This window comes from Rhodamnia argentea, chromosome 8 (assembly GCF_020921035.1).
Source record: "Rhodamnia argentea isolate NSW1041297 chromosome 8, ASM2092103v1, whole genome shotgun sequence".
Classification (NCBI taxonomy): domain Eukaryota; kingdom Viridiplantae; phylum Streptophyta; class Magnoliopsida; order Myrtales; family Myrtaceae; genus Rhodamnia; species Rhodamnia argentea.
In genome coordinates this window covers 10,692,707-10,707,466 of record NC_063157.1, presented here as the reverse complement: position 1 = coordinate 10,707,466, position 14,760 = coordinate 10,692,707, and the positions used below count along the sequence as shown (strand labels likewise).

Here is a 14,760-nt window from a genome sequence, read left to right as displayed (position 1 = left end):
CTCCCTTTCTCTGTCTTTTCACCGCTGTTGCTTCCTTCCTTGTTTGATTTTTCTTTTTCTTCCTCCTATCATTTTTATATTGTTAATTTTCACCTCGTAGACCTAAAAGCCACATTAGCTTTTTCGTTGATATTTCAATGAAGGGACTAGATCGAACAAAATTTTTTTATAAAATCTAAGGATTTGATTGCACAAACTGAAAATTGAGGAACTTGATTGAACATTTTGCAACAGTTTAAGTACTTCCAGTACCTTTAATTTCATAAAAATAATTCAAGTCACATCAATATGATTTCCTTCTCAATAAGTCCTGGCCAAGAAGTGATCGAGGGTGCACGAATTGCTTCGAATTTCAATCTTGATTTTTCACCGGTTGACATCGAACCAATAAGCAAAAAAGAATTTTAATTTTTGTAGTGGGCGATCTAGGACTAGGGATTCGAATCCTAATGCTACTTCTAATCACCAGTGTGATATATTTAATAGGGTTAATACTACAAAAACCCCAAACTAGTACACAAGTGACAAACTGGAACACATGTGATAAATTTGCTCTAAAAAAATCACAAAAATCTCAAACCGGTACACCCGTGACAAATTTACCCCAAACTAATACACATGTGATAAATTTACCATCCATTAATTTTCGTTAAATTTTAACGTCAAATCACTAAGTTAGATAACGCGTGGCAATTAACGGGTTTTTCATTTTGGGATTTTTACTCTCAATTTGTCATAGGTGTACCAATTGAGAGTTTTTTGTGGTATTAAATTAATTTTATGGAAACTAATGGAGGGTAAATTTGTCACATGTGTATCGGTTTGAGGTAAATTTATCACAAGTGTACCAGTTTAGGTTTTTTGTGATTAAAAAATTAGTTTGGGGTAAATTTATCACAAATGTACAAGTTTGAGATTTTTTGTGGTCAAAAAATTAGTTTGGAGTAATTTTATGATAGATGTAATAATTTGGGATTTTTTGTGATCAAAAAATTAATTTATGATAAATTCATCATAGGTGTACCAGTTTAAGATTTTTCACGGCATTAATCCTATTTAATAAGAGGACAGTTCTACTGTTCATTAGGAGAAAAATGGAGACCCTATTCCATGCTGGTAAAAAATGGAAAGCATTGGTAATTGTCAAAACCTTGGGGGCAAAATTTGACTTGCAATCTGTTTGGCGGGTAGCATATTTGTAAATTACCAGCATTGTCGAAATTGCCAACTATTACAGGATCTTTTTAAATTACCAACTATTTTAATAACTTGCCAATACTTATGTAGCTTAACACTATGCTAAAGTTACTAGCTCCATCGAAAAATACCAATTCTTATTTAAGTTGAATTGCCAAAGTTTAGCTTGTTGTTTATTAAAGTTGCCAATGCATTACAATTGCTAGTTGTTAGAAAAAATTACCAGCATTAATTTGAGCGATTTCTCAACTTTTTACGGGTTGAGTTACCAACTAATTCTAACTTTATTTATTCTTGTTTTGAGTGCGCTGCTCACGTTTATTCGTGGGTTTGCGAAGGTTTTAAATATACAAAATCATATAGGAAACTACTAACTTTTATTTGCGTCCTCTTACCAATTTTTATTTGATTTTTAGCAATTGCAAATCATTCCAATTAACAAATTACCGAGATGTTAAATTTACTACCTTTTATAAGAAATTATCAACTTTTATTCAGTCACCACCCAAGTTTATTGTATTGATTTGAAATTACCAAATGTTCTAATAATTTACGAACATTAATTTGTACAGTTTACCAACTTGTTTAAGTAACTAGCTCCTCTAATAATTATCAACTGCTATTTTTAAGTCCACTTGCTAATGTTTAATGGGTAGTTTTGGAAATCACCAACTGCTTTTATAACTTACCAATAGTTATTTGTTAACTTACTAACATATTAAAGTTCCGGACTTTTCTATGACATTACCAATCGAAGATTATTTACTTGTCCAATGACATTTTTTTTGCTCAAAACTACTCCAATAATTTACCATCCTAATTATCAACTAGTTGTCAATATTTATTTGATTATCGCAAAAGTGCCGATGTTTTAATAATCCATCAATATTAATTGGGAGAGCTTACCAACATGTTCAAGTAACAACTCTTATACAAAATTACTGGATTTTCCAAAATTAACAACTAGATCGCAGCAATTTACCAAATCTTTTTTGTGGAGCTTAAATTACCTTACTTGAAATTATCAGTTTTTATTTGAGTTACTTACCAACTTTTATTGAAGTGTTTCCAAAACACCAACTATTCGAATAATCCGCTCATTTATACTTGAGGAGCTTTTCCAACGTGTTAAATTTATAACAAATTAATATTGGAAAATGAACTCAAATAATAGTTGAAAATTTCACATAAGAGCTAGTGTTGATAACACCCACAAATGAATATTGGTAAATTATCGAAACATATAGTGGTTCGAAACAATAAAGTAAATGTTGGTAACTCGAGCAAATAAGAGTCAGTATAGCTAAAATTAAATGGTAATTTGATTCGTATTGAGTTGATAAATCGCTCAAACAAATATCCATACTTTGTCTATAAAAGTCAGTAACTTTAATAGAACACTAACTTTCACAACTAAGTATTGATAGATTCCTGAAAAAATTGACAATTATGATACAATCAAATAAAACTTGGTAAATGGATTTAAATAAGAGGTGCTTTGTTATATGAAAGTTAGTAACTTTAGTTCATAAGTAAGCTACACAAGTAACTATTGGTAATTTATTAAAATAGTAGTAAGTCTAGGATAATATGTTGGCAACTTACTGACATGTTACATCTAATTAACTCCTACTACTTTTGAAAAACTATTGGTAAGAAACAAACGTTACGAACCAAATAGATTATGAGTAAAAATTTAGTCGAGGGCAGACCGTGAAATTTACCGACTCGTTCGCGAAATTACCGGCACGGTATAGTGTTCTGTGTTTTTTTTTTTCCGAGCTTGGAATGCTAGAAATCGACTGTTAAAGATGTGATAATCAATTATCAAATTGCTTGCACCCAATCTTTCACTGGGAAAACATCTAACATGGTCTTATCCAAACCCCACTCTGTGGTGGCTACAATTTGGTGCAGTTGCCATCAACTCTGTCGACCGTTATAGGTAGGAAGGGGTCGCCCCTACTAAGGTCGTCAGTATACTTCAATTTTCAGTCTTTTTTCTTTAACCTTTCAACCTATTCTTTGAAACTCCGGCTTATCTTTAACACAGACCAGATTGTTTTATGATCGAACGACCCCGTTTTGGGTTTCAATGGATTCCATCAGTCATATGGACGGGAAAAAAAAAATTAATGCAAAGGGATAATAACATAAATGGTCCATGAATTTTGGCTCATTATGCAATATGATCCATGAATTTTTAATTTGTCTAATGTGGTCCATGAACTTTAGTCCTATGTGCAATGTGTTCATTGAACTTTTAGTTCGCTTAATGTGGTCCATGAACTTTGATACATGTTCAACTTAGTTCATAAATTATATGAAAATGTTCAATATTGTCTTTCGATTAATTCAAGTTCAAGAGTAATATTGAACATTTTCATATAGTTCATGGACTAAATTAAACATAAACAAAAAGTCCAGGGACCTCATTGACAAATTAAAAATTTGGAGACCACATTGAACGTATGAATTTTTTTTTTTTTTTTGTAGGCACAAATTAAAAGTATATGGGCCACATTGGATTACAGCTTAGAGACTACATCGATCAAATTAAAAAATTCATGGAGCACGCTGAGCATCGAACCAAAATTTAGAAGCTATATTGTGTCATTTTCCTTACAACAAAAAGGCCAGCTTGGATTCCTCCGTCCCCTAAAACTTAAACGTAAAGTCGGATTCCGAGACGTCTCGTGACTCCTAGCCCTAGCAATCGTATTAACTACGTTGTTATTTTTTCTGTTAGTATATAAGGTCGACAGGCCTATATGAAAGTGCATGCAATAGCTAGCCATTACCGGTGCACTAGATAGACATAAAAGATTAGGACATTACTGACATTCTAGAATTATAAAAACACAGAGATTCGTAGCGGGTCCACGTTCACGGGGGCAAAGGGAGGCGAATGATTGCACGCGATTGGTGTTCCCAGTCATCATCAGACGGGATCGAACAACCTAATTTCTTGGCCCTCTTGCCGACCCTTTTTTGATACGGGATCCAATAATTGACGTCCTTCTTTCCACAGGACTCGAATAATTTAGAATTCTCAGCCTTTTTCGTCCCTAGTTGAAGCCTTAGATTCCGCCTAGGGAAATTGTCACGTCTTTATCGAACATAGAAAATGGGGAATGCATCTTTCCAGCCGTCTCCTGGACCGCATGACGTGCTAGGCAAAGCTCGGGTGGATAGTCCGAACCCGACATTGTTTGAATTGATCGGTCAAGAGCTCTGATTTAACCTCCCAAGGTTAGCGCAGCTGGTTGAGACGTTATGGAATTTTCAGCTAACAATCTAGAGATCACTTATTGAAATCTTGCAAAATTCGTACAAACTGCTCTGCATCAAGGTCTCCTGTGCGGGGGTGGACTTAATTTGTTCACGGGACTTATATGAGTTTTCTATAATCCTCTAAGTAGCTGAGCTTTGGTACTCGTGCCCCTAAATTGCCAACTAAAATATCACAAATGAGAAAAATGGTGGATTCCATATCACTTTTTTAAAAATGAAATCTATGTGCCTATGTACCTATTAAAACCGTTCACGTTAGCGCCAACCAAACTACGTAAGATAACCGGCGTCCACGTTAGCGATTTTCGATTAAAATTAGTCGAGTATACTCAATTGATAAAACAAGAAAATATTTAAAACTCAATTGGCACAATTAAAAGGTTTAGAACTAAATTAATAACAGTGCAATTAGTTTTAGGATTTTTTGGATAATTTTTCATTACACGATTGGTTAATTTCCTAAGTGTTAACTTTTTCAAGTTACGAACTTTATAGTCAAAGCTACCCCTCATAAGGTAAATTACTAATAATTAGTGGAAATAAGTTACGGAAAATAAAGATAAATTAAGACCCATAAAATTAAACTAATACAAACATTATGATAGTTTTCGGAGATCGGTCTCCTTTTCTCTTCCTACGGGACCCTAGAAGGACCGCACTCCGAATGCAGCCGGTCAACCTACCGTTTCCCATGTGTTCATTTGTTGTCTGAAACGTTTCTCTTCCTACGGAGAAAACCCTAGAAGGCCCCAGTCCGAATGCAGCCAGTCAAACTACTGGTCTCCCACGTGTTCGTTTGTCGTCTGAAAGGTGCAATCATCATTGATCAATCTACTCTTGAGGGGGAGAGAGAGAGAGAGAGATCTCTCCACCTCCCTCTCCCTCAGTCTCCCTCTTTGTTTCCATACCTTCATATCTTGCTTTTTTTTAAGTTTTCTTCCCTGAATTTGTGGACAACCCCGTCTAATTTTTTCCACCTGGAGAGCCTTGTTCAGTAAGCTTGGAAATTCGAAGCGCGGGCATCGCAGAAAAATTTGCTATTCCAAATCTGCTCGTTCGCTCCGACTCGGTGCTTGCTCCGTATAGTCAAGCGCGACTCCACTACTGCTTTGCAATCGGTCAACCTACTGTCTCCCACGTGTTCGTTTGTTGTTGGAAAGGTGCAATCACCGTCGATCAATCTACCAAATTAAGTTATTTAGGAACTCGTGATACATCAATAAATAAGGACATGGCGATGACAATTCCACGAGCTGGACGAGAACAACACCGTCTCCACCTGCTTTTGTTGACCAACCAACCACTACTGAAAACTCGTCTACCAACTTAAGTTGTTTTTCTACCCAAATATGTCGTAATTAATCTCGCCTGTGAGGCTTTTTGGGTCATTACAAATTGCCCCTTAAGGGTTTGGAAGTTCCTTTCATCTTTTTGAATACGTGGTAGTGTTTCCCTTGACATTCAATGTAGAAGCGAAAAAAAAAATCGATTACGTGTAAGCAAAAAAGTTTCAAAAGACGAAACGAATACACAAAAGAAATGAAATGGACGACAAAATTATGGTTGCCAGCGGCCGGAAGAACGCGAGTTGCAGGAGCATTGGCTAAGTTGATTCGTCCTACGGGATGAATATAAAAAAAAATCATATTTTTACTTCTTTTTTTCTCATATTCTCCTTTTTTTTTTAAATATGTTTCTCGATTTTTTATGTTTTATTTTTTTTACACTTTTAAAGATAGAAAATGCACATTATCGCCAAATCGTAACAGATTGTGTTAGTTAATGGTAGAAGGACTCGATTGTACGCATCATGTAAGTTAAAGAACTTCATTTAAATTAAATAGAGGACTTAATTGCACAAAGGGCATAACTCGAAGTACCAAAAAGTTAATCCTCCTTTAATATAAGTCTAGGAAAAATTGTCCAAAAAGTCACAAACCTATTGCAGTTTTGCGAATTTAGTTTTAAACCTTTTTAATTTTGTCAATTAAGTCCTAATCTTTTCATGGTTTGTCAATTGAGTCAATCCAGCTTAATTTTAGCGGAAATTACCGACGTGGATACTAACCGTCCTACACAACACGATCGGCGCTAACATTGACTTTTTTAATAATATTTTAATGTTTTTGAACTTTTTTCATTTTTGTTTTCCTTCTTTAATTTTTACTTTTTTTTCTTTTTCCTTTTCTTTTTCTCCCTTTTTCCCCTCCGACGGCCATCGACGAGGCCCGCCGATGGCCGATGAAGGGAAAAAAGGAATAAGAAAAATTAAAAGGAAAAAAACATAAAAATTGTCCAAGTTAATGCTAGCGTTCACGTCGGTGATTTATAGCAAAAATTGATCGGATGGACTCAATTGACAAAACGTGAAGAGATTTAGGACTAAATTGGTAAAATTAAAAGATTTAGGAGTAAAATTGATAAAAGATGAATATATTTAGAACTTCTTGGATACTTTTACTTATACGTTGACCTAGATTTGGTGAGTTTTCGTTTCGCTTTTTTGGAAATGTCTAGTAGTATGAATAATAGTTCTTTATTATGTCGGATATCCTAGTTTTTCGATAACATATGGCTACTAGTGTACTTGCCCATGCTTGGCATAAGTTTTATATTCCATTTATTGAAAAATCTATATTTACTAAAACTCCTCATCTACTTTTTCACATTCACGTTATCAGAAAATTTATTTTCCTTCGAAGTCATATCTGTGAATAACCATAAAATTTAAATGATCAAGGAGTATCACGCAAAAATAATATCGTCTGTGAAATGATTGAATGGTATAAGATCACGTGCTTTATACATAAATTCGCCAAAAACTCATCAAGTATTTGTATGTCCTATTTTACTGAAATTGAATTTCAGATAGACTATTTTTCTTTAATTTTAACTTGATACAATTGTTTTGTCACTTCTAATCAATCATCATTTTTTAAGCAAGATTGACTTAACTTGTATTTTATTACGTTACGTATTGGATTGAGCCTAAATACTCTACGATCTACGTTATAGCATTGGTACATGTTAGTAAATATCTGCTATTTCTCTAATATAATATACCAGGAAAAACTGCCATAAAAATCATAAACTTATTACATTTGTATTAATTTAGCCCTAAATCTTTTAATTGTACCAGTTTAGTCTTAAACCTTTTGACCCGTAGCATATGTCTTTTTGGCTAGTTTTGGCTAGATATTGCTGACATGGATGCCGGATGATCCGTGCGGCACGGCCGGTGCCGACATGCATATTTTGTAATAATATTTTAATATATTCACATCAACGCCGGTCGTGCCACGTAGGGTGACCGGCATCCACGTCAGCAATATCCAGCCAATATATTGTGTATGGTATAGTGACTTCACTGTCGTTATGTTTTTTCTAATCATGATATCTGTTTTGCATAGGTAATCTATACTATTATAAATTTTACTTTAAGCTAGGGGTGAGCGGTTTCGGTTTCTTACGGGTTCCACCTAGAACCCGGAACCTACCCATTGGAATAGGTTCCTCATTTTTTGGAACCCGAAACCTACCCATCATACCTTGGAACTTGGAACATACATTGTCATAGGTTCTAGGGTCGGTTCCAGGGTACTCAAGAACCTATCAATTTCTTTTATTTTTTTCATTTTTAGTTAAACAAAAGGAGAGTGAATGCTACAACATCTAAGAAAAAATAGAGGTGAATGGTTTTAGGTTCCGTACATGTTACATTTAGAACCCGAAACCAATCTATTGGAACACGTTTATCATTTTTTTGAACCCGAAGCCTAAAAATTTGTTTGGCTCCAGATTATACACTCATCATCGGATGCCATAAAACATTGTAAGATCATGCAAAAACATATACCAAGAAAAATATAAAAAATTATTTCAGGATCTAGGGTCCAGATTCCAAGTAGTGGAACCCGGAACCTACCCGTTGGAACAGGTTCCTTAATTTTTGGAACCCGGAACCTACCCCGCATACCTTGGAACCCGGAATCAGATCGGATCCTACAGGTTCCGGTTCCAGATTCTCGGTTCTACCCTAGAACTATGCTCACCTCTACTTTAAGCGACAAAGTCAATTTCTCTCTCTATACTATTGTATAGATATATTTGTACTTGTTTTTTTTTTTCTCCCCATAATATGTGTCGTGCCTAATAGAGTCATTCTTACTTATATTTGTAAGCTTAAATATCTTCTCATTCTCGTAGAGTTACTGTTACTACCTATTACGTAAACTGTTATTAGATAATCCGATATCTATGACTATGTTGATTGTCTAAAATATTCTTCTCTCAATATTTTCGTTGAAGGAAAAAAAAATCACTCTACCGCATATTTGCGGTACATAGTGCAGAAGTCAGTTTTGACATACGATTTTGTCTTTGTTTCAAGCGATGCAACACTATTCATCAAAGAAAGAAAGGGTAAAAATCAGACAAGGAAATGTTTTTTTTTCAATTGTCTCGACTTAGATTGACACTTTAACGTTGAGAAAAAGGCATTAAAAATCAAAACTATACCCACTGTGACAAATTGACCTTATATATTTTCTATGTGACATAAAAAATTACAAATTATGTCTACTGTGATTCATTTATCCTAAAATTTTTCTTGTGACATAAAAAAACCCCAAACTTATATTTATGTGACACATTTGCCCTTCGTTAAGGTTCCGTTAGATGATTTTTCAGCTAAATCAATGTCCTTTTTATTTCACTTAAGTCACATGTGCGTTATGTCAATATCGTTTGCTTTCTGACATCTTTGTAGATAGATTTTTAACGGTGCTCATTGACGAGAACTCAACGGAGGATAAATGTGTCATACGTTTATAACTTTTGATTGGTGTCACTAAAAAAATTTAGGATAAATGTACCACAATTGACATATTTTGAAGTTTTGGGTGGCTTTTGCCTTTTTTGAAAGGAAATCTTAAAATTGTATTAGGACAAGAAGAGAATCTTTTTACTTATTTGAATGCATTTAATGTTCAAGAGTAACTTTTACTATGTTCTAGTGTTCTTTCCCATGTTTCACATGGTTTTTATCGTTAATTATTTTTTAAAATACTTGTTAATTACTAAGTGGGCTTTACGTTTTGATGTTTTAAAATATGATTTACTTCCTAAACACTCAAATTACACTTTTACTCATTCCAATAGGAAAAGGGATTCTATGGTGATCGGTGAATCCCAATATTTTGAATATGTACATGATATAACTAGATATGTTAAATATTTCCCTCTTAAATGTATCATATTTTGTTTGTCTAGTCAAACTAATATAAAATTACGTATACACAAATAACGATTAGTTCGACATTATGTATTATTTGTCTCTACTTCATACTTGTTGTATATAGTCAACTTTATTGCATATATAAAACAATAGTATTGCTAAATCTTTGCACGTGAATTGAGATTTCAAAATATCTTCCTTTAATTTCCAGCTTTTTTGTAAAGACCCCTAAAACTTTTTTTGAAAAGGAAAAGAGTCATCCCGTTTAGTTTTCCAAAAGTCTATTTCATAATATACATACCTCTATACTTATATATATATATATATATATATATATATATATATATTCATATATTTGAAAAAGAGAAGCCTTATTCTTTTAGGTTTAGTGCGTATAATGTTCAATGGTCAATTTTCCTATTTATAGATTAGATTAGCATTTAAAATCGCCAAAATTTGCCTAACTTTTCAGAAGCCACCCACTGGTAAATGCTGTCTCTGATTAATAGTTCTATCTTTTCCCTCTAATCCCATATCGAAGATTCATAAGTGCAGTGCTAATATAAAGCTCCGGGAGTTTGGCCTTCCTATAGGAGCCTTTCATTCGAGTACTGAAAGGAAAAATTTAGCGACAACGGCATGACTACAATAGATAGAAAGACTTGTTTGCCAATTAAACTCAGAAAGACAGACCCTTTTGTGCATGGGCTCTCCCCTGATTTTTAGGTCTGAGAAAAGGCCTTCAAGCTTATAATTTTCCCCCTACCTCATCCACGTCCAAAGAGCTTTTGTTCAAGCTGTGAAGAAGCCACTTGCCCACTCTAATTAGCCACCTTTTCCATCAAACTCAGTATATTATAATATTTTCTTGAAAATTGAAAAAAAAAATACCATGAAATATTACTATTTAGACTTATTAAGAATTTGAAGCACTTTTTTTGGTTGAAAAGAAATTGAAGTAATTTTTTTTGTACATTTAATTTTAAGTAATTAGTGTCACGGTAAATTTGCGATTTTGAAGCAATTAATTTTTTTAATGTCAAAAGTTTAAGATGAGTAAAAGCTCCACCGAACACCGGTGAGATTTAATTTTTAGCTTGTTTGGGGCAGGCTAAGTTTAGGTTTTTTTTTTTTGTGTCACGGCTTATTTTTGTTAATTACTCACTTAATGAGTCATTTTTGCATTTCTACAAAAAATTATAAAAGCAATAAAAAAATTGGTGCTACCCCGAATGCTAATTTACAATTCTTCTGGAAATATTTTGGGCAGAAGCCAAAATGAAGAAAATAAATAAATAAATAACGTAGCGAAGCCAAGCGTCTAAAGTCAGCATGTGAAAAATGAATCTAGGAAAAGCTGTCGCACTTTATTTTATGTCTTTTTGGGCTGGCCAATAAAGAATAAGGAGGAATTGAGGAAATGTTTGGAATCCAGAAGTAGCCGTTCTGATACCGACATAAAGTATCATCTTTCATTTTCTTTTGGGGGGTTGGGGGATTTGGGAATTAAATTAAATTCAAAAAGAAATAGAAAAAGGAAATGATTTTGTTTTTTTGAAATTCTGAAACGACATTTGATTGGATTTGAATTTAAAAAAAAAGAAAAGAAGAAAAGGTGCCTCAATATTAAACTCAAAAGCACCTGTAACGGCTCTCTTACCCGCTCGTTCGTCAAAATTTGAAATCTCTCTCTCTCTCTCTCTCTCTCTTTCTAAGCTCTCTGCGTCAGCTTCTCGGTTCACGTGCCCCCCGCAACATCTCCTCCAGCGACTTCGGTCATCTTCTTCACGACCTGGTCAGCTCGTTTTCTCCAGATTTCTCTCTCTCTCTCTGCCAAGAAACCATCAATGGGTAATTGTTTCAGCAAGAAAAGCCCTTCAACGGTTGTTGCCTACGGCAGCTCTTCGGCCGTAAAGCCACCTCCCGATTCGAACCCTCCTTGCAGAATTGATGTCACGAAAGCGGAGCGCGAGCCCAGCAGCAAGACGTCGCCGCCGCGAAATCACCAGCGGAAGGAAGCCGAACAGGAGGGCTTCGTCAAAAAGGAGGTCTTCATCATCAAGCACCGGAAGAGCCAAGACAGGCGCACTTCTCCTGAAGAAAAGCTGGCCGTCCACGGCGTGGCTCCTGTTGTGGATGCCGGGAAATCCGGCGAAGATGCGGCTCAGGCGGTCAGCCCTCTGGCCACTTCGAGCAATGGCGGCGAGAGCTTGCCCGTAAATGGGGCGAGCGCTGTTGGCGTGAGTGCGGGCGTGAGGACGTCCAGCTGTACCAAGGAAGAGGTCGATGCCATTCTCATCCAGTGCGGCCGGCTCAGCCGCAGCTCCTCAGGGAGAGCCGGCGCTGCTTCCGGTGGCAGAGTCTATTCAGGATCCAAGAGGAGCTATGATTTCGATAACCAAAACGATGATGGTGCCGCCGCTCGGGCTGCCGATGCTGTGGGAAGAGAGCAACCCGAGATGAATGAGGATGAGCTTGGGGAGAAACGCCAGCACCGGCAGCGCCACCGCCAGTCGACGCCTTCCCGGTCTCACAGCCAGGGGAGTGGGTCGAGGAGGAGGACCCCGAGCAGGGAAAGAGAGCAGCGCTCCTCAAGTAGAGAAAGGAGGGTGAGCCGCTCGCCCGCTAGACGTTCCGAGAACACCTCTCTCTCGAATTCGAACGCGAGTGCCACTGCCGGGGGCTCTGGCAACAACAGTAGGCCCGGGAAGATGGTGTCGGTCCCTGCTTCTTTGGTGGAAAAGAGCAACTGTGGCGGCGATCCTCCGGAATCTCAAGCCACCGTCAAGAGAATATCTGTGAAGAGGAACGTAGGGGAAGCGCAAACAGTGTCGAGAAGCGCTGCGTCGCCTCGTTCCCGGTCACCTGCAAGGCAAATGTCTGGCGGCGTTGGAAAGCAGCAGAACAGTGAGAACCAACCTTCCCTCAGTCGCAACTCATCCAGGAAGGCGGAACAATCTCCGCACAGAAGAAATCCGCTCAGCGAGATCGATACCAATGCCCGTCAACAGCAACCTCAGCCACCATCCAACAAGAGCACGCATAAAGCTACGGAAGACGGCACAGTAAAGGAAGTCGAGGTACTTCTTACTGACATTGGGCTAAATTCTTTGAGAAATTATTCCTATTTCTTACCACATTCCTTACTGAAATTGGTTAGTGCTACCTTATCAATTCCAGGCTCGAGTGACGAAACCGACTGTGGATAGTAACAACAGCAGATTCGCTCATGGGGCTTGCGACAAAACTGGAGGCAAAGTGACAGAGGACAACAAGGGCCGAGGCTGTGATTCTGCAGAAAAGGAGCAACAAGCTGTCATGGAAGTTCTAAAGAGGCAAGCACCAATGTCCGGGCTTGAAAGAGAGAAACCACAGGGATTGGCACGAAGCCGATCCTCAAGGCTGTCTGAGCTCGAACTGAATCCTCAGATTGTGCCTGAACCCGCGTCCTACACGTCCTTGCTGCTTGAAGACATCCAGAATTTTCACCAAAAGCAAACTACCACTTTCTCGGTCCCGGCTTGTGTGACAAAGGCCTGCTCAATCTACGAAGCAGTCGCCGACCTCAACTCCAATAAGAGCTCCAATGCAACCTGCGCCTTGTCCGAGTTAAGAAAAGTTGCGTCCAATCAATGCAGCCACAACGGCTACAATTCCTCCTACTCAGGTAATGATCTCGTTAGGAAATCAGAGGGCAGGGACCCATTTGTGGAATCGGAGTTAGCAGTCGACGATGATCTAATGGAGCCGAGCATTCACAAGTATGTGACGGTGAAGAGGGGTGGCTTGCTGAAAGGGGATGACAAGGAGGAGATAGAATCCTCAGGGAGCAACAGCTTCGTCGGTTCTGGAACACAGCAATGGGGAGTGTCTTCTTCGTGGGAGCCTTGTTCGGCAGATTCATCCGATTGCTGGACTTCCACTTCCAATTCCAAAGCTGTTGTGGACGACTTCAACGCGTTAGCCTTCCAGAGGATTGCTGTATCTGAATCGGGTCGCCAAGCGAGCGAGTCCAGAAGGGACTTGAATGTTAAGAGGAGGGACTCCGGAGCTCGACAAAATGGGATCGGGAGAAGCAGGACATAGTCCATGGTTGGTAATCTTTATCTTATGGCGGATATCAGTGACTACTGCATTTGTAGAGCCTCAACAAGAAGCGAGACAGATTTGTTTCTATTTTAAGGGTTCGGTGTACGTTTATCAGCAGTTGCATACTTGCAGCATTCCAGTCTTTTCATTAGGCAACATTGCAGCTTTCATTATTTTTGCACCATAGATTGTGCATAAGTTACTCATTTATGTGCTTTCTTTCGGGAGAACTTGCCATGTGGTTGATTTTCCTCATCAGTTACTGTGATGTAGAGTTTTTAAAGTTTGTAAGGATTTTATCCCATCTACATAGGTCCATGACTCACTATGGCATTACCACCTTAATCACTGCACCAGCCAAAACTGAAAACAGCATTTCATTGTGGATAGATCGAACTGCAAGAATAGAGCAGAGCATTCGTTCGGCAGTGGTTTTAATTTTGCTGGGGAAGAAAGACATCTCAAGTGATAATATTTGTGTAAAGCGTTCACTTTGATGTCAAATTTTTTTTTTCGGATCACTTAAGTGTTAATTTTTTTGAAAAACGCTTATGTCAATGCCAACTCCGGTGAGTCCGGCCAAAAATCGTACGTGGCAATTTTTTATTAATTAACTAATCCTACGTAGCTTGCCGGATATCCTAACTAGCTTCCAAAGCACAAACGACATCGTTTAGCCAATTTTGCAGAGTGACTTCTAGTGCCATAAGTTGTAAATTATGATCGTTTGAGTATCAAGTTTTTCCGAAAGTGATTATTTAAGTGCCCTAAGTTATAAAATGCGATCACTTAAGTGCTATAAATTTAAGATATCCCAACCTCGTCAACCGAGCGATGTCGTTCTCTTTGCACACGTGGAATTGATTTTTTTTATTTAACAAAGCCAATGTCATTAAATTGTTTGAATTAAAAATGACATATCACTAAATTGTTTTAAATGAAAA

General features: G+C 37.3%; 1 protein-coding gene across 2 annotated transcripts; it reads left to right on the top strand.

The window, feature by feature from the left end:
- Window positions 1-11,386: 11,386 nt before the first annotated feature.
- LOC115745433 (uncharacterized protein At1g65710-like) lies at window positions 11,387-14,124 on the top strand. Of its 2 annotated transcripts, XM_030680968.2 has the most exons (3): window positions 11,387-12,807; window positions 12,908-12,933; window positions 12,964-14,124. In XM_030680968.2, the coding sequence occupies exons 1-3, from the start codon at window positions 11,575-11,577 to the stop codon at window positions 13,811-13,813; spliced, it is 2,109 nt and encodes a 702-aa protein (XP_030536828.1). In that variant the 5' UTR covers window positions 11,387-11,574; the 3' UTR covers window positions 13,814-14,124. The 2 variants fall into 2 exon arrangements, with proteins under 2 accessions (XP_030536828.1, XP_030536827.1); XM_030680967.2 differs by having other exon boundaries at window positions 12,908-14,124.
- Window positions 14,125-14,760: the final 636 nt, after the last annotated feature.